The 27,255-nt window shown below is 34.2% G+C and overlaps 1 protein-coding gene across 1 annotated transcript in view; it reads left to right on the top strand.

Annotated features, from left to right (window-relative positions):
- The window catches only part of LOC143919452 (T-box protein 12-like), a 67,160-nt gene that overhangs the window by 12,699 nt on the left and 27,206 nt on the right, over positions 1 to 27,255 (top strand). The window contains exons 2-3 of the mRNA XM_077441771.1: positions 25,247 to 25,520; positions 26,000 to 26,164. Of these exons, the coding sequence (XP_077297897.1) occupies positions 25,247 to 25,520; positions 26,000 to 26,164 (439 nt within the window). The remainder of the gene's footprint in view (positions 1 to 25,246; positions 25,521 to 25,999; positions 26,165 to 27,255) is intronic.

Here is a 27,255-nt window from a genome sequence, read left to right as displayed (position 1 = left end):
ATACATATAATTTTGAAAGAGACTGTATATATGTTTGTTTGTTCGTGACAGTCAATTTAATAAAAAAAAAAACAAATGAGTATTCAAATCAATTTATATAGAATAAAACTATTCAAATAAATTTAATAAAATGTGTACTATTAGATTAGTCATGTTTAAGCGGTTTATATTACAAATACCAAGCGAAGCCGGGTAAAACCACTAGTTAACAATAATAGGTATAATATTAATACAGACACTACTCACTTAACGACCACTCGAACTAGCGACCAACTAAAATATTATTAAAACTTTATGTGAATATTTTGTACAAAATTTTAATCAATGTCATTCAAATTACTTGTTAACGCGTCAGCATTGTTTGTGTCTATAATATTTGACGGCGAAAACATAAAATATTTCACAATTCTCACCAAAATAACACAAACTTTTATCATCATCTCAAACGCAGCGAGGGGCAGACATAAAATTTTCCGAAAACGTTAATTTGTCTAATTGAGTGCTCGACGCCACCATAATAAAGTCCTAAGACAAAAACGGAGAGAGAGACAAAGAGAAAGAAACGAGAAAGTCTCAGAGAGGCAAAAAACACAGCCTCGTTTACGACGTGACGAAAACGGGCGAGCGAACATGTTTGAAAGGGGGCGGCGAAAGGGTTAGCGACACTTGGCCGCCACCCGGTGAAACGGCCGTTTCATTCGACACCCACTACCACCATCCCTCTCTAAATTTACTTTGCGTCAAATTTTCAGAACAGCTCTACCCCCTCGGACCTCCCACCGCCTCAAAAACGAGGCGTGGGGAAGGGGGTGGAATTCGTTATGCGAGCGGCGTAACCCGCCCGCCCTAATTTGACGTTAACAGAGTCAAAACTCTCGGCGCGCAAGTTTGCGGATATCCTTAATATTTTATTGCCTCGGTGGGGGGGGGGGTGGTTTAGGGGTGAAAAGGGGTGGTTTTCCACCATGGTTGGAGCTTTTATCGTCGGGTCTCGCAGCCATTACGTCTGCGGGGGTTTTGACGTATTTTCGCAATTTGCATAATATAACAACGCGTCGCGCAGACACGCCGAGGACGTTTTAATGAAAATCTCCGGCCACGTTATATATTATTTAACGTGTTTCGCGCCGCCGTAAAACCAAATAAAATGCGAACGCGAAAGCTTCTATCTTGTATGTATATACATATATACATACATATAGTGTTGCATGTTTGTGTGTGGGATGAGTGCGAAGTGATGGGTGGATGAAGTGATTTTTTTTTCGACGTATGGTGTGTAGCGTTGTTATAAGATGTGACGTTGATATGAAGTTTGAATATATGTATGTACATATATATATATATATATATATATATATATATATATATATATATATATATATATATATATATATATATATATATATATATATATATATATATTCGTTTTGCCTACTTAGTCCGACTTGTTAATTAATTGATCATTTTATTGCGTCTTTAATAACTAAAGCCCAACTTATGACGCTTATTATGATATATGATATTTATGTATGTACAATGGCAATGGGCGTGTCACGTGGCTGGAAGAATGGTCGAAAGGTGGAGAATAGAAGTGCTGGAAAGGTACCTGAGAGAATGTAAAAGGTGAAAGTAAGGTCGCTAGGAAGATGGGTGGATTAAATTAGAAAAATGTGTGAGATGAATGAGAGTTGCGCAAAACAGAGACGAATTAAAGTTCGTTGGAGAGGCTTTCATCCAGTAATGGATGGTGAATGATATATGAATTTATTTAGATGATTTGGGAAAGTGTTATGCAATTTTAATAATCGAAGTAGAATATAACATAGCTATGTAAATTGAATGAACCATGTGTAATTTAATTATTAAATACAATGCAAAATTGAAAAAGTATTTTTTTTTATATTTGATTCAAAGAAAGCTCAAGAAGAAAATAATTTTTTTTTTCATATTTATTAGTTGGTATCGTTTCAAGTAGGTACATGTGTACTTCGATTCAAGTCTCATTTGAGAATTTGAACTAAAAAGTTTTTTCGTATGTAAAACATAGAAATATTGTATACTTGATAACAAGAAAGCGTAAGAAGAAAATTTGTTGTCATATTTATTCGTTTGTATTTATTTTTAGTACTTCGATTCAAGTTCCATATGAAAATTTTAATTAAAAAGTTTTATCTTTTGTAAAAAAAATAGGAATCTAAGAATAATAAGAATTAAAAATAATTAACTGTATTTTCATATTTAAAGTGGCATGATTAGAATATTTCAAGATGTCCTCTCAATTTACATAAAATGTAAATCTACTACTAAATACATACTAAAATTTTGCATTAATAACTTGTAGCTTAGAGTTGATTTAAATACCACCGCTGGCAATCTTATTTACATCGTATGATCTAATATAATCAATGAAAACAGAATTAGCTCATCTCACTGTGAAGCTTTCCATTTTTCATTTATCTTAACCGTAAGCCAAATCTGCTATGATGAAATTCAATTATTTGGATATCAATTTTAAGTATTACATATTTATTCAAATTCGTTCCTTTGATGATGAATGAATGACGCACAAAGCAAATGTAATAAGATGTGACAGGAGTCGTCATGTACTACAATACGCTGACACCCGAGGGGCGTAGGCTCTGGTGGCATATATATACATATGTAGAGGGCGTTAGTAACGCGACAGGAGACAGGAGCCCCCGGGGCCTCCACGCGGACAGGACTCTGACGTGCCCCCATCGTCTCCTCAATACCCCCAAATTATTCACACGCATATCACACAATCTAAATATACGATCGAAATGTATTTATATCGGAATAATATTTTAATTGAACGACGTGTCGGATGATGGTGTTGAATTTCTGGACCACCCAGTCGGTAGTCGGCTCGGCAATAATTTAGAAACGGGACGCGCACACCGCATAATTAGTGAAGTTGTCCAAATCGTCACACTGTTTTGGTGAAGTATGCCATTTCTCACACCCTCGAATGTCGTTAAAATATTTTACAAAAATATGGCTATTATTATCTTCGTATGTGTGCATGTATGTATGTAGGTATGTAAGTAGGTAAAGGTTGAGGAAAATATCATATTATAATTCGTTGGAAGTTGGCGTTTTTAAATTTGATTTTTCGAGGGGTATACTTTGTAGGAAATTTGTCTCGATATTGGAAAAAAATTCTTGAAAAGTTTTTTAATAAAAGTTAAAAAATAATTCGACGTTCAATTATGCATCTCAACGCCTGCTGTGTGCTTTTTGACAAAGCGTTGAAGTACCCAGCTTAAGTATTTAGAGTGATTCTCTTTACTTTCTTTATACATTTAGCCTCAAAAACTTTAATGTAATATCGTGAATTAAATTATTTAATTTATTAAAATATCTTAAGTGTTCATATAATATTACGTTCATATTAATATCAAAGAGCGTTTGAATTGAACACTTTTTTTTCAGAATCAATATAAAATTATATTTTTAGTATGACCTCTATTTATGTACATATTTAGACAGTAATTTCATTTGTTTTGGTCTGTAAATAGATAATCAGAAAGTTATATTATCAGTCACCACCTGCTTGACCATTGTCTGTCTGTCGATAAATTCTTAAAAGAATAAGCGTCTTACTGATCGTTCATTTTTTATCTATCGTCATCGTAATCATCTACAGCCACTCACCATCCATTGTGAGATGAAAGAATCTCCAACGAGCTTTCATTCGTCTCTGTTTTGCGTAACTCTCATCCAACTCACTCCACACATTTTTCTAATTGCATCCACTCATATCCTTGCAACCTTTCATTCACCTTTTTTCCACTCTCTCGGGTACCATTCTAGCACTTCTATTGTACACCTTTCATCCATTTTTATCACTACGTGACCCACCCATTTCCATTTGAATTTCTTCACTCTATCTACTTTGTACGATAATGGAGAGGTCTATTGTTATTTGACGAGCACTAAACTAACGCCTAGGTATGCTAATCACTAAATTTACAGACTATTTAAATTGTTGCCCTTTTTAATACCAATGTTTTTCTTTCAGAAAGTACGTATGTAAATACTTCTAACGAATATTATAAATTATAATATGTGAATTATAAATATATGTACATATAAATTAAAATTTTATTTCATATAGCAAGTAACAAACATGTGAATTACCGATTCTAATTATCCTTATCTGCATCGAAAATTTCATGTAATAATTCAGATTTAAATCATATAGTACGATAATTGCCCATTTTTATAACTTGCGTATTTTATTTTAAACGTTGGTTTTTACGTTTTAAATACATATTACATAGTTGATAATAATAATTCAGTGGAGTAACTGTAATAATATCAATTTAACAAGTTTCTATACCTACTAAAAAAATAAACAATATATATGTACGTGTTAATAGTTAATACATATATTGGTAAAAGGATATATATATGCTACCCACTTAACAGCGGCGTAAACTAGTGGTAAGCATATTTTACTTTCGAGCAGAGTGGTCACAGTTCAATTCCTGCTAGTAGCTGCTGGCCACACCTCTGTTTGTGACTCCAGGTCGATCGTTTCCTATCATATGCAGTTTGCCAATTTTTCTGATTTTTATTAAAACCGCTCCTGTAAATTGGCATCTCCTTTCCAATCTCTCTTGCAAATCTGAAATAATCAAGATCTTAAGGTTCGCCAATTTGTATTATGAATTGCTGCAAAATCTCTTCATAGATGTCACTACGGATGATTTTTGTATAAATTCGCATTGTATAAAATTCTTGTATTTATTATATAGTATCTGTATTAGTACACTCTGGAAAGGTGATTGTACATGTTCAATTGAAATAAAATAAAATTAAATAGTGTGAATTTTATATGGAATAGTTTTAGCAAATTAATAAATCATAGTAATGCAAATCATAATAGAGATTTATCATAATGCTATATCAATGATTTGATCCCCCATTAAAACGTATTTACAAAGCCATTGAATCGTTGAGTGATGGAAATTATACTGGAAAATGGTTTATGTTTACTTGGTTACCATATCAATTCATCAACATTCAGTAGTCGCATTATATGTACTATAGTTTGTCTATATGTCGTGTTTTTTTAATAGTCGAGAGATAAAAATGAACCATTTAAAATCATAAAATTTTTTTACACGATATGTTTATATGTATATTTACATAAGTATATAATGTGTAGAAGCTCTATATTCCACATTTGCATATATATGTATGTGTGTATGTAGTGTAGACCTTTCAGCCTTTGATACTTGGTTTATAATTTAAATCTAAATATTATACTTATGCATATTTGACGGAGGCACATCAGACTTGGGCAAATTTCACCGAGAGAATATCGGCTGCTGCTACCCAACTAAATCTAATATCGCTTGAACCCGGCCCGAGATTAATTATGTGCAAGGGCGCCATCTGAACCGTGGAGTGTTATTCAAATTACAATTTTGGGGTAAACCGTATCCTCTCTCACTCCTCTCGACGTCGTCATCCCAACCCCATTTAAACCCCCTTGGCCACCACCATCGACCTGACAGTGACTTGTGGCACTGTAGCCCCCCTCCCAGTCTGACGCTCGTCTATCTTCCCACACCGAGAGATGTGATCATTTTAAACCGCGCCGCTGCAACGTTTGACGTTCGCAGGGTATAATTAGTACGTAGCGGGTATATGTAGACACACAGCTTCCCAAATATAGACGACGTGTACGTTTATCTTTCAACGTCTGCGTCTCGCTCGCGTTCGATCCCTTTGAAAGCCGAGGCTGAGAAATATGGCGACAACGAACAAAGTGTCACAATATCAGTCAACGGTTCCTCTGTGCAATTCTACTACCGTTTTGAAGATCAGTCGTCTGAAATTCGAGAGAGCGCACGTCCGCTTTATGATACGCAAATATTAACGAAACGGGTGTGTATAAATTTGCGCAGATTCTCAGACGACGTTTATCTCTCGAAAAAGTGACACTTTTCGTCCATTCTCCTTTGACAATTCGAATCGTGAGTGCGCTCGCGGGTAAATACAGATCTTTGTTTGGGCGATAGTAAATGTGTCATCGGTTGGGGCATTAAAGTTTTAAGTATACAAACCATGACTAATTTTTAATACAATGTTACTTATGCATTGTGCTGTCTTTTATTATAATTTGAGTAAACTTGAAATGAAAACACGCTTTCAAATTTGTTGTATATGTACCTACATATATAGAATTCTCATCTTTGAAACCTGCTCCAATATTGAATTCTCAAACTTTTATACATTTCTCCCAACCCTGTTTTTTTTTCGTCAACCTTTCTTCAGACATTCATTGACCTCGTATCTATGTAAATAAAGTTTAACTGAATAAAACATCGTATATACATATTTAAATTGGGATTCTGAATTTCTATTTACCACAATAATAATCATTCTCTTAGGGAAAATAGCCATAAAGTAGAATTCTTTTTAGCTTTATAAACCAGTAATTCAGCTTCCATCTGATGTCTTATTACTAGTCACCGGACCCAGAAGGTGCCGCGTATTGTTCAAAGGTTGTAAATGCATTGTTAAAGGTTTGCCGAACCTTTTTTACAACGGATTTACAACAATGGAACAATGGATAGCACTGTGACTATCCTACCTCTACTTATTACAGTATGCGTAGAATATTTGATGCCTTTTTCATTTCTCCAGCCACCACAAAAGGCCCGTTTTGGGATTTTCAAAAGGATAATCGTTAAAATGACATCTTGCCAGTGTTCTCATCCTTTTTCTTCCCGTTTTTGATCGAATATTTATAGAATCACTCTTCTGTATCCTTTGAGTGTCGTTTCGACCAAAATTTCGATTTATGATCCTTAAAAATTAATTAAAATAATCTAGACCGTGTCCCTTTAATTTGATTCCCGTGTTTTTTTGGCGTTTTTTTTAATAAAAAAAGTTCACTCAATAAAAATTAGACCGTGAAAACGTGATCAGTGATCGATTCTGAGTTTAAATCAGTCAAAATCTCGAAGTCGCATGATCACTAGAGGTAGGATAGTCACAGTGCTATCCATTGTTCCATTGTTGTAAATCCTTTGTAAAAAAGGTTCGGCAAACCTTTAACAATGCATTTACAACCTTTGAACAATACGCGGCACCTTCTGGGTCCAGTGACTAATGATCACAAAATTTCATCTATTATTACTACGTGAAACCAGAAACGAGAATGATTAAAATAACGCTACATAAACACTTATCTCTCAAAACACTGATTTAAATTTTTTTAAATATAATAATAAACAAGAAAAAGAACAATATGGTTGAACAATAGAAGAGTTCCTAGTAAGATTCAATGCAGGTAGTAGCTGTTGTTTCAAATATCTACTGGAGAGAATTAATTGCATTTTTTAATAGTGGCCTAAAACATACACGGCTGTATATTATATTACATTATATATAATATGCTTTATATAAAAGCAATTGAGATGCACTCATTTATATCAGTTTAGGAATGGCGAACCATTCTTGAATGAAAAATTATTTATAATATTATATTTAAATAGCACTTCGACTTTGCGCCTCACAAAATGTGCCGCCCCTGGGCGCCACCATACTTTCTCAAGACCATGGGACGTCCCTGCTAAGCGTGAACCTTTTTTTCTATTTACTTAATATATGAGCCGATATATTTTTAAGAGGCGGAAGTCCAATTTTCAGTTTTAAACACACTATTTCTGTTCGACTTAATTCACCAATTGTTGTCCAGAATCTCGGGAAAGCAGTACAAACGTAATACAGACCGCCAGTATTTGTAAATATTGTTAAACGCAAAACATTATATTTGATAATTTGTGAAATATTTCTCGAAATGTAGAAAAGTGGACTTATATATGCCACTTTCAAATATAACGGCTCATATGTATAGCAAAATATCCAATCGTTGTGTATTCGTGGACTGCTTATATTTTTCTCAGAATTCGCCGTGACATAAAAAAGGATGATTTTATTTAAATTTAATAAGAAAACTGAAAACAGTGCATACCTCACATAACGATACGCCAGGGGTCGCCACTGTCGCATCAGCAACTGCAGCGCTGCCTAGCGGAGACGCACACGACACACCTGCCTCAGGCGTCTCTAGGTGATAACAATTAATGTTTCTCGGCCGTCATTATCCGCCAATTAGGGTCATTAGGCGGCGTTAGTGTTCCCAAACACGTCCGCGAATTAATTACACATTTTCCGTTGCCGCCCACGCGCCCCGCCATGATTTATCTGACGCAGCACGGGGGAAACTTCCGCCGGAAGCGACCACCAGTACTGCAAAACCGGTACCGGCCAGCGAATTTGCATAGACGTAGGCGACGATAGCCACTCGATAGGTACTTACATAGATGCGAGATTTTCCAGGTACTGATCTCCTCTTGATAAGTTATTGCGAGACTTTTAACGCTTCGGCTACCGTTAAAACTATGCGGTACAGCGCAGCGTTTCAATGGATCATTGTTTCGGCCGTTTATTGCCGTTAATAATGGACCCCGTAGGGTAATCAATCAATTCTGGATCAAGTTTCAGCGGAATATTAACGCTTTTAAAATATTCATTTGAATATAAATACTGCACTGAACAGTTGCAATTTAACGATTAATGTATCTATGTATAACATAAGTTATTGTCGGCTGCAGGGTATAGATGAAACATGAAATATAATAATAATTTTATTTCATGTTCTCGGTATGGATATATGGGTATATATAGTTCTCTATACTAATAGTTCTCTATATATCTTATGGGTTCTCAGTAGTATATACATATACTACTGAGAACCCATAAGATTGTCATTAAAATACATTTTAAATATTTCAAACTGACTTGTGTATATATGTATGTAAAAAGTGTGAAGAAGTAGAAGTCATTCTATAACACTTTGTTTACTGTGCTGGACGCCAAGCGTCCACTTAAAAATGTGTGCTTTAAGTTTAAATTTGCGCTATTAATTATTATAATTAGTTACCAAAATCATTTAATCATAATAATATAAGTGCAAGAAATGAAAAAAATAACAGCTGAATCAGAGCCATCATTCCATAGCGGATATCATTTTCACACTGACCGTTTCTAAATTTCATACTTAATTCTCTCTCTCTCTTTCGCATCTGTGAGTGTGTAAAATAATAATTTCCGTTGATTTTGATCAATTTTTTTTTTCGTAATGACATAATTCGAATCAATTCGAGGAATGCATACAATATGAAGACCCTGCATTCAGTATACATATTTAGAGAAATAAAATAAAATATAAATCCTGGTCATTCGCTATCTATCACAGTGCAGCAAGTGTAATAATGTTGACTATTAGTTTACGACTTTAAGCATCCCACTCATTATGAAATCTTTAATATCGATGTTACTATCAAGTGTACAATTCTTTCGTTCATGAACATACTAGTTTGTTCATACGCGGACGAATCTGGCCAGTTTGAGTGTACACAAAATAACTAGTTTGATCATGCACAAAATATGTATGTATAAGGCATACGATTAAGTATTCTCACAAGTTTTTCCAATCCTATATGTACCTATGCATGTACATATGTATGCTTACCATTGCAATATTTTTAATATTAACTGAAATGGGAATTATAGCAACTTTGTAATGTAGTTTTTAAAAGACTTCCAATTTTAAATACTTGTCATTTTGACATCTGAATGGTTTTGACAGCTAAAATTTTTTGTGAGGCACCTGGTGAGTCTATTTGAAGATAGCTTTTGACTGTTAGCACTTAAACTAAAACGATAGTTTGTCTATGAATAGACTAGTATGTTCATGAACAAACCGGAGTTAATACTTGTACTGTAACATCGATAAACGATAAGACATATTTAATTGTCAAGTCTTCCATTACTATCCAATTTTCATTAATCAACTTCATTATTATTTGACCTTGTTAAATCAAAATCATATAAACCAAAGTAGCGTGTATGATAAATGATATGTACACGTATCTATACTGTCAAAAAATATTATAACCTGAGTCATAAGCCATTTTATAAATGACGTGTTGTTTAATGATAGATATCAATCTGCAAAGTCTAAATTTGCACTTTACATCACACCATGACGATAATGAGCGGTCATTTTCAAAAGGGAACACCATATACGGAAAATGCATTAAAGTCGAAACGTCAGTTTTCATATTACATAGCGACCTTGGCTCATCGGTGCAACAGTTGCAGGTACATGGATATATCTTTCGATGTATTTACATACACCTATCGAGGTAATATATGGGTGTATGTATTCGCAAGTTGAGGCTGGAGCGAGTCCGCGTTTTGCATACATTATCCGGTGCGACGACGATGATGATGAATACGAGATTGAACGTTGTCATTAGTCGGCATTACCGCCTTTGCCGCAAAAGCCGCCACTCGAATGTACCAAATTACCCGAAGCATTTACGGCCTTTTAATACGCGGCAAAGCCGTCCCATATTCGGTCGGCGAGCGTGTTGAAGCGGCGCGCGCGGTCGACAACGGGTTAATTTGCAAAAGCGACTTGTACAAATACGACGTAGACGCGTTTCATTTCCGTTTTTTTTTTTGGATTTGTATCATAATTATGACTCAATGCTCTTGCCAAGGCTGATCTTGTTATATTACATAGTACCTATATATTATAAGTGCATTACAAAAAATGTAAGCCTTCAGATGAGATGCTTTTAAAAATAAGGTATGAAAAGTTGAATGTCCTTTGATGAGTTGTTGATTTAATTCCATAGTGTATGACAATACAATGATTAAATATTGAGAAGAAAGTCAGTAAATGTATATATGTATATGTATAATGTATGAGTGAAAATCTTACTTGTATAGGAGTCTATTTAATGGAGTAGATTTTAGCTATCGGGACATTCACTTAATTTTAAAGAGCTTTTTATTTACATGATTCTATTTATTAGTTATTTTCTCAAAGTTCTGTTCAATTAATCAATGGTTCATCTAGTCAAAATTAATCGCAACGTTAATCTAAATTAAATACCAAATATTTGAAGATGCAATTTGTAATGAAATCAACATCAAATTATGTTTCTTAATTTCCTAAAAGTTAATTTATTTTTGACTTTGTATATCTTGATTGTCTTTTTTACATATAATAATATAATGGATCAATTATTTTTTAATTTTCGCCAAGTTTTATACATATATAAGCCGTTATATGTCTTTGAAAGTGGCATAAGTGCACTTTTCTTCATTTATAGAAATATTTCGCAAAACGTTAAATATAATTTTTTGTGTTTAAAAACATATTTAAAAATACTGGTAGCCTGTAATACCTTTATTCTGCTTTTCCGAGATGGAAAAGAAGTGATAGCAATTTGTGAATTACGCCATACAGAAATAGTGTTTTTACAACTTAAAATAAGACTTTCAAATATAACGGCTCATATGCTTTTTATGTGTAGAAATTTCTTTTTGTAAAGAGTGCTGTTTTGGATGTCCAGATTCAGATATGAGCCAAAGCTAATCTTGACAATTTTCATAAATGAAATTTCATATTATAAATTGTCTAAATAATAATGTATTTCATAATAAATGCTAATATTCTGTACATTACATATGTACATATTTATTTCATACATCATAATACGTCGATTATAAAAATTGCCCGCACCCAAATTAATGTAAAATAGAAGACTTTTCAATAAAAAAAAAGATAATTGAATGTAAAATGTTGTGTCCTTTGATTATATCCTCAATTTCAAATGCCACATCAAGCTCGTTACATTAAACGATAAGTATAGCATATTTTTACTATACACAATAAATGCCAATCATCCATATGCATATACTTTTTATGGTGCCACATTTATTCCTGCAGTCATTGAATTAATTCAAATTTTTCGTTGTCTGAATTTTTTATTTAAAAAATACTTGTTTTTTACATGTAATAGAAGAAAATTCCTGTCGAGAAACATTGTATTCACATTATTTCCCAATTAAACATTGTATTAATAGTCTGAAAATGTATACAACGCCATATGTCAAAAATTCGCATACACCCATACACTTTCGCTCGCTTAATACGTTATATTATATATTAAATTACAGCAATCGACGTTTCGCATTTAAATTTTACTCCGCATAATATGTTAATGTGATCATTGAATAGACGGAGCATTGAATTTAGCCCGAGGAAAGCACAATTATAATATTACGTTTAAAATGTAATAAGTACACTTATCGTTTTGCATTGCATACGGTAGTGGGTCTCCTTTATTATTCAAAACGGAAATAAATAACCATAACACGTGTTATTTTTATTTAAAGCCGATCATTATTGAGCGCAATAAAATTGAATTGCGATGTATTTTATTGAAAGTTAATTATATATTGTGCGGAGCGTGTGCATATTTATGTCTATACAAATTAGTATGGTAAAATTTATCTTGGAGATTACATAGTTTTTAACAGAAATTTTTAAATAATTCAAACACCGTCGATGACAGAATGGCAGTGCAGTTACGTGCTTAATCTTTCGTGCTTGAAATCCTTCCAATTAATGAAAACGATTTCCTGTCCTTTGATGTGCTTTTTTCTCGCACGGTTTCAAAGAGAATCACCGTTGTCACACATCCAGGAAGATAATAGAGAGTGAATATATTATTTCACACCAGCGACACGTTCGAGATTTATTTTGGTTTATATTCACACGATTTTTAATTGGTACTGTCGTATACGACCGAATATTATCCTGAGATTCACGTCTAACTTTGTATATGGATGATACATCGTTTTACCGTAGAATTTTCGGAAGATAGTAAGATACTTTCAAAAATCAGATATCGTATCTAATCTGTACATCATCATCATCTACAGCACTATTTTGCACAAATCTCATCCATCTCACCCTATCCATTTTTCTAATTTCATCCAACCATCCTCCTTGAGGCCTTCCTTTCAGCCTTTTACTTTCTCTCGGGTACAATTCCGGCATTTTTAGTCCAGCTCTCGTCCATTCTTCTAACTACTTGACCTGCCCATTTCAATATCTTCAATCTTTGCACTATATCTTTATTTTTACACTTTGGAGACGAGAAAAATGAGAGGTGATCTAATTGAAGTCTATAATATTATAAATAATCATTACAATTGTCCTATGATAAACCTTCTTACGTTTAACAATAACACTCATCTGAGACTTCAACATATCAATATATTTACTTCAAAATAATTAGAGAATCCTTCTTTTCAAATAGAGTGGTTAAAATTTTCGTCCATTTTAAAAAAAAATAACATAAAAATAGTAAGATTATGTTTATTATCCTTTTGTCTTTAGCATCTTTATGGCGTTTGGTAATTAAGTTAGAAAATTAGCTATAATCCTATCCGTGCTAAATTGAGACATAAAATTACGCACATAGCAAGCGAGTCCTATTCAAAATAAATTGTAAATCTAAAACGTTAAACTATGATTATTTTATATTTATTACGGCAATATCTGTCAGATGGACTTGATTTAAGTGCATTTTTCTCGTCGGCGATTTCACCGCACATTCTCAACCCGTTCGTTCGCTCGAAGGCCGACATTTTATTTATTTTTAATTGCACTATTTCGAATTGTGACGTCTGAATGCTTCGAATTGTAATTACAATAAGTGAAGAAATTAATTTCAATGTTTCGAATTGGCATTTTCAATACTGACCGTTGCAGCAGTCCATTTACAATTTATCTACTTGTCGAATGTAATGATTTTATCGTATAATATGCATAGATTGCTATAAATTATCCATTTGTTTCATCGAATTGGCAACCCTAGTGACTATCGATTATTTGAATTATCAGCACGTCAATATTGCTTCGTTCGAGATCTGGCCTCGCGATCGTGGTCAATTGATTCGTCTCACTTGAATAGGCGTACAATTGTTGATAATTGCACGTTGTCACTAGCCAAAGATACAGTCTGCCTGCTAAAGGTTAAATGTCGTGGAAAAAATCATTGAAAATAAATATAGAAGACGTGTACACAAAAAATGTATATACTTAAGTATCTGAATAAAAAGGAGTTGTTGATGTATGATGTCTTTAATTTAACTCGACAGGTCTAGTGAAACTGTTAAAGATTGTTTCTAAGATCAAGGATAATTCCTTTCAAACTCTGTAATATAGCATATTATTTGGTCAATGATTTATTGCAATTATATTATTTGAATATACATGCATGTATTATATAGATATTCAGTTACAATTTGATGCATCGAAAAACAAAAACAATATATGAATACAATGTTTCACTTCGTGACTTTTTTTAACAAATTAAAGAAACATCCCATGCTAGATTTTTCACCGTAAAAATATTCAGAAAATTCGATAAGATCTGCTTAGAACAAATATAACATTCCCACTATGTATGCTGAAATTTGCATACAACATAAACTTATGAAATTTATGATTATAGTAAATTTATGAGTTTATTGTACATGAAAAAATTACTGGAGCTGAAATAGATTCCCCCTTTGTACTTATATCTACGTCAAACTACGTGCAACTTATCTTAGAATTCTTACAGAAAATAGCAGAGATTCTGTTTTACAATGATTCAATTATTTCATCATTATCACTATCATTTTACTTTGTGCATTTCAATGATCACTTACCATTCAAAATTTCATACATTTTTCACACAACTTTAAACGCAATTTTACAGACTTTAAGTTATGAGTTTAACTAAATATTACTATTAAAAAGCATAATTTTCGCTCTTTTCAACATTTATAACGATTTAATGGTGACATATTTATACCTATAAATCCCGACTACTACTAGTACCACCATTCACTATCCACTGCTGGATGAAGCCCTATCTAGAATGCTTACATTCTTCTCTGTTTTGCATCTCTTAGCACTTGCCTTATTGTGCTAAAAAAATCTCCACATTGCTGGTCTCCAAGCGTCCAGTTGAAAATGTATATTTTTATTTAAAATAATGCTAAATTTATTAGGTTAATTATTGTAATTATCTATAAATATAATTTTATCATATATTAAACGTCTAATAATATAAAATAAATGCAAGAAATGAAAAAAATGACGGCTCACACTGACCGTTGATCTATGAGGCACGTGTACAAGGGGCTTCCTGCAAAAATAATTATTTCTGTTGATATCGATCAGTGTTTTTATTTCATAATGGCATAATTCGTATCATATAAGTTTTGATGAGGACTACATACAATATAAAGATTCAGTATATTTGGAGAAATAAAATAAAATAAAAGTCATTTTCTATACGTCACAATGCAGCAAGCTTAAATCTCATCCATATCACCCCACACATTTTACTAATTTCATTTACCTATCCCTTTTGTGACCTTCCTTGCACCCTTTTACAATATTTCAGGTACTATTCGAGTACTTCTTTCCGCCATTCTTAAACTACAATGTGTACTCTCTCCATTATATCAACCACCTTTGGCACTCTTCTCACCCACGTATTCTGTTTCCCACATATCATCGTTATGCTCAGCATACAGTGTTCCATACTTTATTAAGTGCATTGGACTTTTTATAACATTTTAGCGTTCAATATCTAAATTTCACACCCATACGTCATCATTTGCAAAATATACCCCCTCTCAAATAGTCAATTGGTATTTGGTCTACAGACGAGAAGTTACCGAGAAATATCACCCAAAAATTAATTTTAAATCCAATTTTCGAACTAGAAAGCCAAGACACAAGTTCAACCAAACCAGACGTAGCAATTGAGTCATACATCAGTCTTGCAGGGAGGTGGAGAAGGGGTGTGGACCACGGGTGTCTAATTATGGAGTCATTGAGCGAGAGAGTCGCACGGTGCGTACATCACGGCCGTGAATTAAATTATTCACACTATTCGTTCGATGCAAGTATGTATACAGATATATACAGTGGTGTATACATACGGTGTGGCGGTGTATATACCGGTGTTTATACTCGTGTGTACACAAATATATATCATCACGCCCCGAGTGTAATGGCGCGCCTCGAAATTACAGGGCACGGCTTCCGACGCGCTCGAAAAACCCCAACTCGTGGATTATTAAAAACGTGTAAAATTACCGGCCTCTCGACGAGGAAAAATTCGCTAGGTTTTAATCGACGTCTTTTTAGCCCCGTGTCGTTTGTCATGTTATGTGTATTATTATCGCGGTGGATGTTGAGCCCGGTGTACATACATGCGGAAATGTGGGTCAAGATGTATTTGACTTTACTATGGAAAAGAAAGAAATTTACAATACACGTATCATCATCAGAGTAAGAAATGTCACAATCAGTTTCAAATTTATCTGAATCGTTGATATTTTCCCACAAGGCATTCCTTATAAGAGTGCATAATGATGCAGGGTTTTTCTTCCAAGCAGCAGATATTCATTTTGCAAATTTTGATGCGGGTGCTTTTTTTTTTTAGCTTATTGGAAGATGGCAATGGATGGATGTCCATCCACAAACAGGCCCCATACTCCTTCCTTAAATAATCCTTAAAGAGTTTGTATTCTGTTTCTTGCGAAAGAGTATATGCGTTGTAAAATGTTTCGTTGCGAAAGAGTATATTGTGTGTGTCAAGATAAGATAAGAGTGTGTCATTTATGACATAAAGATCAAAATTTTGGTACAGAATTGATCACAATCTGATTGATCTAAATAAACTGTATGATGACTGATATAACAGCTCTGCTATGCGATGTATTTCATTATCATTGTGATGATCTTGATCGGTTTCAACAAATTAGAATAAAATAAGTTTAGATATAGTAGGAAGTTTCATGGTGTTATTGGTTTTTAATCAAAGTGATGAATTGCAGATATCTGTATTGCCGCTAAGGCACAAATTGAAAATAAAATACTTGTTGAAAGAGTAATTTTTATTTATTTATATTTGAATTTGACAAAAAAAGCGTCGAGTTTGGACCAACAGCTGGGTCATTTCTATCATAAGCACTATGCATTTTAGTTTCTATTGATTTCATATCATATTGAATTTCATATCGAATCGTCGTCATAGAAACTTCGTTTTGTTTTCGAAGTTCCCAACCAAAAATACTTACATATATGCATACAAAGTCTCTTTCGAAATTATATATTAGATATAACCTTGCAGATTTTGCATTATTTTAACTTAAAACAGACATTTTTAACTGGACGCTTGGGGTCCAGCTCAGTAGCTAGACGATTTTTTAAGCACAGTAAGGCAATTGTCAATGTCAATGAGAGTTTGGTTTACATGAAGGCAATTCAATAGATTATCCAAGTCAACATAGATTGAAAAAAGTTGACAAATTCCATAGTCAAAACTCTTTTGGTGTCTGCTGCGACACCTTGGTGTATCTCAAACTTAACAATTTTGACAGAGTTGTATAAAATGAGTCTGCTTACGTTATGTATGCATGAAAGCGTCTCGTTTTGTGACGCCGCGTCTCTTTTCCAATGTGCCGGAACGACAGACGCTCCTTTGTGCCGGGAACCGGTGATTAATATATGCCCGTGGAACGATTGATCGCCTCATATGCCGACAATTAAGATTGTATTATTTTTTTCAGCAAAACAAAATGTAGTGTTTTCACACGACGACGATGATAGCGAAAACTTATGACGCATGAATGCATTGTATGTAAATATATATTACACATGTATAACATATGACGATACAAAGCTCGTAGTAAATTTGAGCTTTCCAATTTCTTAGTTGATATATTTTAAGCTTTTTTTTTACTTCCCAGTCAATGGCGGAAAATATGCTGTTCTTCCACATATGTATGTACATACGTATATACATACATATGTAGGTATATCTATTATTTGGGCGTAGTTTTGCTGATTAAAACCAACCCATAACGCTAGCATTTTGTCGAGAGTAACTTAGTTAGTCTCTTATTACATATACAGTATAAAAATAAAATATATTAAATAAACAACTTCTACTACTCGTACTATTGAGAAAATTGGATTGATATGTAAGTGATTTTAAAGAGTCCAGCAATTTTTCCTAACTCTACTGTCAGCTTCTTGATAGAGGAAGAATTTTACTGTTTCATTTCAATAAATACACAAAATTTACTATATATAATATTTTTTTTACAATTTTTTTATTTTTATATACAAAATTTATTATATACAATATTTTTTCAAATATGCCATATTGCCAAACTAGACCAGAGTAGTTCCACCCTAACTCGACACCATAACATACATACGTCTGTACATTAAGAAATTTTACTAAGTAGTTATACATATGTTTATTACAACCTACATATATAGGATATGGGAGGGATTACTGTTTTTCAAATATGTCAATCTCTAAATAACATTTCGTCTGTTTTAGATATTATTAAAAAACTAATCAGGAGAATCTATGAAAGTGTCACTAACCCGCACTAAAAAAACTCGCGGAGAGTGTCAGTCAATATTATAAATATGTCGACCACTGGATTTGTATCTATTACAATATATTTTATGTAAAATATATTGTAAATTATGTACAATAAAGTGATTTTCTATATGACTTATATCATTATGTATATTACCATGACACATGTAGTATTAATCTTGTACATACATATATAAATTTATGGATTATAAATTTGAAATCATATTCAAATGACAGTTTTGCCAATTTGATAAGTAACCGTTTCAATAATAAAATCAGACAATTTTGCAAACTCTGATAAGAAACGATTGACTTTAAGTCACAAATTTCGAAGTCTGATCAGCAGCACTACGGAAATACCTGAATAAATTAATTTCAATCAAGGTCAACCAAGGGCCGAACCCCGGAACCTCTCAATGAATAACATTAACGCAAAATATGCAGTTTTTTATGTCTATTTTGCTTAGTTCGCTTTGAGAAGGAAACCGACACGTGATGCAGTGTTCATTTGGCTAATTAATCATAATCATCGTCATTATTACAATTCATACACTATACGAAGCAGATAATTGATTCGAAGCGGATCCTCGCGCTGACACCTAATTGTCGTCGATCTTGGCAAGCAATATACATGGTATATATCTATGTATATATGTCGCTAGCAGGAGAGTTAAATTCGCGAGCGTGTCTCGGGTCTTATTCGGTTCGCCTCGGACTCGCCATAAATCTGTTCCGGGCGTTTAGACCGCTCGCTCGTTGCTCGCATAATTGCCGTTTAATAAGTAGCGTTCGGGTCCGGTCCCTGTCTCGTTTTGACCTTTTGGTCGTCGTCGGCGTCGCGACGCTTAATGGCCGACGAAGACGCTTGAGCGGTTGGCTGGGCTCGCGGACTCCGCTAATTGTCGCTCCTCCGATTGATCGACGTGCTGAGACGACGTGACACCTCACACCTCACGTGCAACTTACCCGGAACGACGACAGTCATCTCGCACGTTTCCGTTCGCCTCCTGTTGAAAAATGAAAAATAGAAACATCAAAGAAATGTTTTAACAATGTGATCGATCGCTGTGATTTTTTTTCAAATAGATACAGTCCCTGTCCAAGAAATTACGGACACCCGTTTTAAACTTTTGCGCGCAATAGAAACGGTCAGAAACTACTCACTGCAGCCCCTTTTGGGTTCATTTTTGTTGTATGCGCCTCTTTATTACCTACCCTATTCACACAAAAAAGATTTTGTGTAGTACTGTTATTCAAAAGAATGTGAAACAAAATTGAAATGTGGAACAACAGTTTGCTCCTGAAATTCGATCAGTGAAGATGTGCGTTTCTGTAGAAATTTTTAATTATCTCTTCAACAACACCGTAATTTTTTCTTTTGCAAATTTTGCATTTTGAATTTTTGTGCAAGTATAAATTATTTTGTTGTATTTTATTATATGTATTTATTTTGTAAATAAACCGTGTTACAACAAAAATACATATTTGTTTTTAATATACTAGTAAATGCAGAATTTTGCAAGGTGTCCGTAATCACAGGGACTGTATATGTACATAAGACTTTAGTCAAATGTCTACATATTTCTAAAAATAAATCAATTATTTGTTTCATATAATTGATTTATTTTTACAGTCATTCAGACGAAGGCCTCTCCAACAAGCTTATGTATGTACATTGGTATCTATTTTGCGCAACTCTCATCCGCATCTTGACTTGGTAGTAATCCAAGGTGTGTACCTACTCAGCAGTGGTGTAATGCTAAATAATTTGTATATAAAATTATTATTTTGAATAAAAATGCCAATAATTTTACTTTACTACCGCCATCTATGTTTAAAACTAAAAACTGGATAAACGTCAGTCACTTTTCAGAAATTCAAATTTCAAACGCGTCTTACACGATATTTTTGCACAATCGTAATGGTGGAGGATCCATTTACTTATATCTATTGATGACCAAAATGAGCTATATGGCAAAGGTGGACAAAAGAAAGTGCTAGAATGGTACCCGATAGAATGCAAAAGGGTAAAAGGAAGACCGCAAGGAAGATGGGTAGACGAAATTAGGAAAATGTGTGGGATGGACGAGAGTTGTGTAAAACAGAGACGCGTGGAAGGGTGTTGGAGAGGCCTACATCCAGCATTGGATAGTGAGTGGCTGTAGATGATGATGATGATGATGAAAAGACGAATACCAGTCAAAAATTGATATTATTCTCGCATCTTTTGAAAGGAAATAACTGCAATGAATATGGTACATTAGTATTACATTTTTCTAATTTCATCCATCCATTTTCCCTTGCAGACTTCTTTTCATCCTTTTACATTCTCTCGCGAACCATTTCAGCACTACGAATTCTAATAAATATTAGTATAGTCTTATTTACGTTAATTTTTAATCATATTTTCCCCGTCTAGCTGTGTTAGTCTGTTAAGTAAGTCAGCTGGATCGCGAGATGCGAATAAATCTTTCGCCTTTTTAGTTCAATTTTGTAAATGTGCATACTGGTAAATACGCATCGTCATACATACATACATTGTAATCACATTTCAGTGAAAAATTCCCACATACATAATTGATAAGCGCATAGTGGAAATTTTCCACGTTTTTCATGTATGTGCGAAATTTACACAGCCGTGTGTATGTAACAGATCAAATCTGAACGATATAATGTAATATTCGTATACTTACGGCCACTTTTAAGTGTTGCCATCAGCCACTTGTCTGGTTATTCCGACGAAGATTGGAAATTACGATTCCTACAACGTGATCGGAGTCTTTATTACCCCTGTAGGTATTTCGATTCGTTTTATCTGCACGGCCGCCATTTTGCTCGAATGCATTTCGTTGCATCGCCGACGGTTGACGGCACGTTATCGAAATGCGGCTCCCCTCAAAACCGTGATTTATTCGTGTTCGTTTCCAGTTTAAATTACGTGTCCGAACGCGAATGCACTCTACCAACGTCTATTGCTCGTAATTGACGACACTTGAAGCTGAACTTTACACGAAAACGTTAAATTAACGTTCATTTTTCAGAATTTATTGCCAATGTACGTAACAAATTGAGTGAAATATGCTGTTACATTTTCTATACTAACTTATGGAATGCTTGTTAATATTTTACTATGTATTTTCAAATAAATTTTTCAACAATTTAGGTTTTAATTTTAGAAGTCTTTAGAAACCAGGGAGCGTTAACTAATTTAGTACCCACTAGCAGTTGAACGACTTCTTATTTAGTCCTGTCGTATTTTAGCCTAATTAAGGAGCCCCTCCTCTTCCGAATGAGTACATATTTAGACCCATCTTCCATCTGAGAAATAACTTTAAAAAGGAAGCACTATTTCATATTGTATTCAAAGTAAATTTAAATTTAATTTAATGTATTGTTTTATGACAGAAAATTAAATGGTCAGTATCTTTAGCGAAATTTTAGTACTACATATATGTAGATATAAAAGAACGACCATTTTTTAAATATTTTATGGCAAATAGAAATTGTCAAGCAGTCAGTGACCGACAATATACTAACTTACTGATCGTTTGCTGACCAAATCAAACGAATCTACTGACCACATAAATACAGGCCATTTTTTATTAAATATTTAATGCTCGTATTATTTGTTAACACTCAGAAAATATCCAAAATAACATAAAATGTATGTACGTAAAATTTATGTAATTTCTAATTAGTTTTTCTGTAAAAGCTCTGTATTTTAAGCTAAAGATGAATGTCGCCGATAATTTTTAAAATTTAAAACTTATGTATTTTTCATACAAATTATCAACAATCAAAAAATGTACATATGTATATCAATATTTTTTGTACTTACATATTTGTGTTTTTCGTCGATTTAAATATACATTTATTTCATATGTACATATGTATGTATGTATGTATATGTATACATATATTTCTTTGATGAGCAAAATCAGTGGTTCTAAAAATATTAATTCAAATTTAAACGTAAAGACACTGTCATTTCAAAATGAATCACATTTTATTAAGTATTAAATACATCAATTAGCCTTTTTACCGATTCCAATCAAAACAATACAGTCAGAATCTTATTAAAACATATGGAAGTATGTAATACCTAGAATATTATCAAAAATAAATCTCAAACCAATAATGAAAATAATATATAATATATAATTCAACCTTAGCCACAATAAATTACGTGTAAAATTCCCTTGTCATTTTACATATGTATGTCGATATACCTCTCGTTGTCAGTAACATATCTAAGTACTTACAGTACAACATACTTCATGCAACACATGCAATGTGGAAAAATTGGAATCGATTTTAATATCCATTATGCGCGTTTAAAATTCGATTTGACACGCGTTTAACGCTCTAAGTACCACGTGAAATCGGATCGACAGCTTTATAATCGGTTGCGCATTTAGCGCTAGACCTGCAGGGTGGCTGTGGGTGGGGAGAGTGAGGGATAGAGAAAGAGAGAGCGAGAGAGAAAAAGGGGGAGATGGGAGAGGAGAGGAGAGGAACAGAGAGAGAATATACGAGAATGGGTGGGAGAGAGGGAGGGGAGTTTGGTCCCGCGGGTCGCGGCCAATCAGCGCGAGTGGCGCACTTGTCACCTCCGCCGCTGACAGCATCACCCTCCCTTTTAACCACCCACTCACCCACCCACCCACCCACCCATATATACTCTCATAGAATCCCAGCCCTCCCCCTCACACCCCCCAGCCCTCGGGGTTAACGGCGCGCGCGTGATCCGCTCACCGCCATTGGCCTCTGTTATCGCCGTATATACTCACGAATGTATACGTCAAACGGACACTATTGTGGTACTTGAGGTAGCGATTCGCTGATATTACGAGTCCATTGTCACAAATGTTCCCTTTGAATGCTTTGTTTGGGGCATGTTAACTTTTAGATTTAATTGCGTAGTACCTATACCTAATTCGAAGCGGATTGTCATATGACATATGGAAATTTGAGAATTCGTATGTAACTTGCTTATCACCCTTGAGTATTATTATAATGAAGTTTAGTGTTATTAACAAAATTTATAATCTTCTTAAATATACATATGTATGTACATACAAAAGTGGGTAGATACGTGTCTATATACTTTCAGGTACATGTATCTTACCCACTATCTACATATATTTCTATTTACATGTCTGTCTGTATGTGATAAAGGAGAAATACCGATGGCATATATACGTACTTTTATATTTTCTATACATTACATTTTCTGAACTTTTTTGTTGAAACAGGACTATTTGTGGTTTTCTGTAAATAGAAGTCATTCTATATACCAAACCGCACCCCCACTATATGAAAAAGATGCGCATGTTATGATCGGTTCCCGGAAAGATGTACTAAATTGCACTGAATAGTAGCGCAGTTTCGACAAGTCCTAATTTTCATACGCGCTCAAAAAGAACTTACGTATTAGGTATTTGTGTGATACCTCGGATATCTTACAAATACCTCTTGACGCTTTTTGGTGAAATTCTATTGCGTTAGTTCTCCTTGAGCATCTTTGAAAGTTTGGATGTCTCGAGAGTGCAACTATCACGAGTGCATTTTTCTGGTCACCGTTATGATCATATCCCCAACGTTATTTATGCGCATCTTTTCTGGAGAGTGGGGGTGAGCCTTCGTAAGTATAATGACGATACACAGGAGTACATTTACAAGGTCTTTTATAAATCATTATATACAAGTCTTTATACACACACGGTTGTCAGTCATTTCCGACTTTCTGACGTGCTTTCTTACAGCTGTTTCATAATTTTGAAATATTGTAGGATGTGGTTATTAGAAGACATGGATGGTGGTTTGAAATGAGACTCGTTGGGCGGTTTAAAACGTTAATTACGTGGCGGAGAGCCGCAGTGAACTGATCGCTCGCCAAGCGTAGCCTAACAAGATGACCAACTCAACCATTCTTCAACCCATGCATGCATTCTTCTAGTCTATAAAATTAATCTCTCACGATGGTAGTACAAATCGGTTTGTTTTCAAATAGTTTGGAATACGCTGCTTAATGGTATGAACTCACTCAAAAGTACGGCACGGCATGCTTAGTTGGATTCTAGCTATGATAGGATTGTATTCATGTAATTTTTAATACATAGGATCGTAGGATAATTAATGATAATAATAATTTTTTTTATGCATCTGTTGTATATGTATTTAAATGTATGTACAGTGTGTGTTCACATTGTATTTTTTTGTTTATTTTGATTTTATTTTTTATATATTTTTTCTCTTAATTATGTACATATGTATGTCTGGATATTGTGGGGTATTCGGAAACTGTAAAGCCACTATGGCACAATTTATTAAAAATAAAATAAAACATCTAGAAGATCGGTTTGAGCTTTATGGTAAGAATACACCAAAAAGTGCGGCACGGGATGTGTACATAGACTCTAGCTGTGCCGAGTAGCACTCTGTATCTGCGTCTTTCAAGATATTTATTTTTAAGTAAAAAAAATGTTGATTGAAAATGGTTGAAGTATGCAAAATGTCGATTGAAAATGTATGATATAATGTAACTGCAAAACCGTGACTGATATCAAGTCGGCTTTATTGCTTGTCGATTGTCGTTCTCTTGTTGCTTAACATTCGATACGAATCGTTCTTTGCCAGTGACTTTTGTTTCGACATATTGAAAGTGTTAATCCATGCTTAGACGAATTTCTATTGCAAAATAATATCACAGTGCTTTCATGTATAAAATTAGATTCATATCTTTGGTCAAAATTTCAGTCAACTTATACTATATTTTAATATGATGTTATATTTATTAGATTTTGTGGACTTGAGACGCATTTATTACTTAGCATAGATTAATAACGTGTACTTTTTTGTCATTTCAGACGCATGTTTCCGACTTTGAGGGTGTCCTTTTCCGGAGTTTCCGGATCGGCGAGGTACGCCGTACTCTTGGACATCGTTCCAGTGGATAGTAAGAGATACCGATACGCCTACCATCGATCTTCGTGGTTAGTAGCCGGAAAAGCTGATCCTCCAGCTCCGGCGAGACTATATCCTCATCCAGACTCACCCTTCACCGGGGACCAGCTCCGGAAACAAGTCGTCTCCTTCGAGAAAGTCAAGCTGACCAACAACGAGATGGACAAGAACGGACAGGTGATTATTATCTGAATTTTTTCAATACATATTTGAATAGCGGTCGATCCAGAAAAAAGCTTCGCTAATTTATTATCGGTCTGTCTCCGAGCTAAATTGGCCGCAGCGGGCGATAATAAAGTGCATTGATATATGCATGTTCGCTCTCCCATCACTCCAACAATTGCTCGTTAAAAAGAAAAAGGTATGCACTCGTTCAGCGGCATCTTTGGTGACGTCAAAGTCAAAGACGCCCTTCTTTAATAACACGTCAAATAAAACGTTTCATTATGACGTCCTTAGGTCTCGAAAGAGTGGTGGGGTAATTCAACTAAATGAACAAACCGGTCGAGCTTTGAACGAAAGTCATTTAAATTTAATAGTTTTGGAGTACGAGTGGTAAAATTCTTTAATTACAAAGTAGAGTTTATTTCCAAGTTTTCTATCATTTAGTTGAAACTAGACGTTAATTAATAATACAATTACATTTGATTTCACAGTTGGTGTTAAATTCAATGCACAAATATCAGCCGAGGATACACTTGGTTCGCAGACGAGAAGGATCCGGAAATTCACCCATTACCGACCTCGAACAAGAGGACCACAAAACATTCATATTCCCAGAATCGATATTCACAGCAGTCACCGCTTATCAGAACCAATTGGTAAGTCATTTATAACTATTACACACATTTTAGATAGCATCACGTCTCGCTCTAACACCCAACGCAAAATTAGATAGAACGAGATATCACTAGGCGAATATTACAACAGTGCTTGCCAAACTTACAACATACTCGCACACTTCCAGGGACACAGATTTTTTTCACCAAAGAAACCTTCTGAAGTCTGCACAATAAACTGTTCTTTTGCCTTTTAAAGAATATTTAGCAACATTTATATATCATCACCAATAAGATGAGGACTATTATTTTACATTCAAAATATGATTCAGAAAAAACGTACTTTCTATGTGCTTTTTTTGTAGTTTGAAAACCGCACCAGAAATACTTATTCATAAGATATATCATACTTATGATTAATTTCAATCGAGATCTACACAGGGGTCGAATCTAGGACCTCTCAAGGTGCACACACACAGATTGATACTCTGAACGTGTTTTTTTACCGTATCGTACTGTACGTTTTTCTGTACCGTCACGATCCTTCCCTAAACTCACCCCATGAAGTGTTTTCGGTGATATTTTCATCCTTGTATTGACATGGGTTTAAAAGTGATCGATGATGGTGATTCCTATATTTGAAGAAATATAAGAGAAAATTGTTGAAAAAATAATAAACAATGAAATGAAGACATGCCTATCACAGCTGGAGTCTACCTAAGCGTGCCCTGCCGCACTTTTGAGTGTGTTCTTACCATCAGTCACTAATATCACATGCTTAACATCGTACATATATATATAGGATTGTATCGATTTATTTTGTTACTCATCAGAGACGTATGAAATTAGTATGGAGTGCATTTAGACGAATGAATGCGATTTTTAAATCAAAAATGACACTTTGCCTGAAGAAAATGATCTTCGATCAATGTGTTTTACCAGTGATGACGTATGGATATTGAACGCCAAGTTGCTACACAAAGTCCAATGCACTCAAATAAATATGGAACGCTGTATGCTTGGCATAACGAGGAAAGACAGGAAACGGAATACGCAGGTGAGAAGTATGACAACAGTAGTGGATATAGTGGATAGAGTGAAGATATTGATATGGTAATGGGCGAGCCACGTGG

Source organism: Arctopsyche grandis, chromosome 11 (genome assembly GCF_051622035.1).
Source record: "Arctopsyche grandis isolate Sample6627 chromosome 11, ASM5162203v2, whole genome shotgun sequence".
Classification (NCBI taxonomy): domain Eukaryota; kingdom Metazoa; phylum Arthropoda; class Insecta; order Trichoptera; family Hydropsychidae; genus Arctopsyche; species Arctopsyche grandis.
The sequence above is the reverse complement of the archived record's forward strand: the minus strand, read 5'-3'. Positions and strand labels throughout refer to the sequence as shown.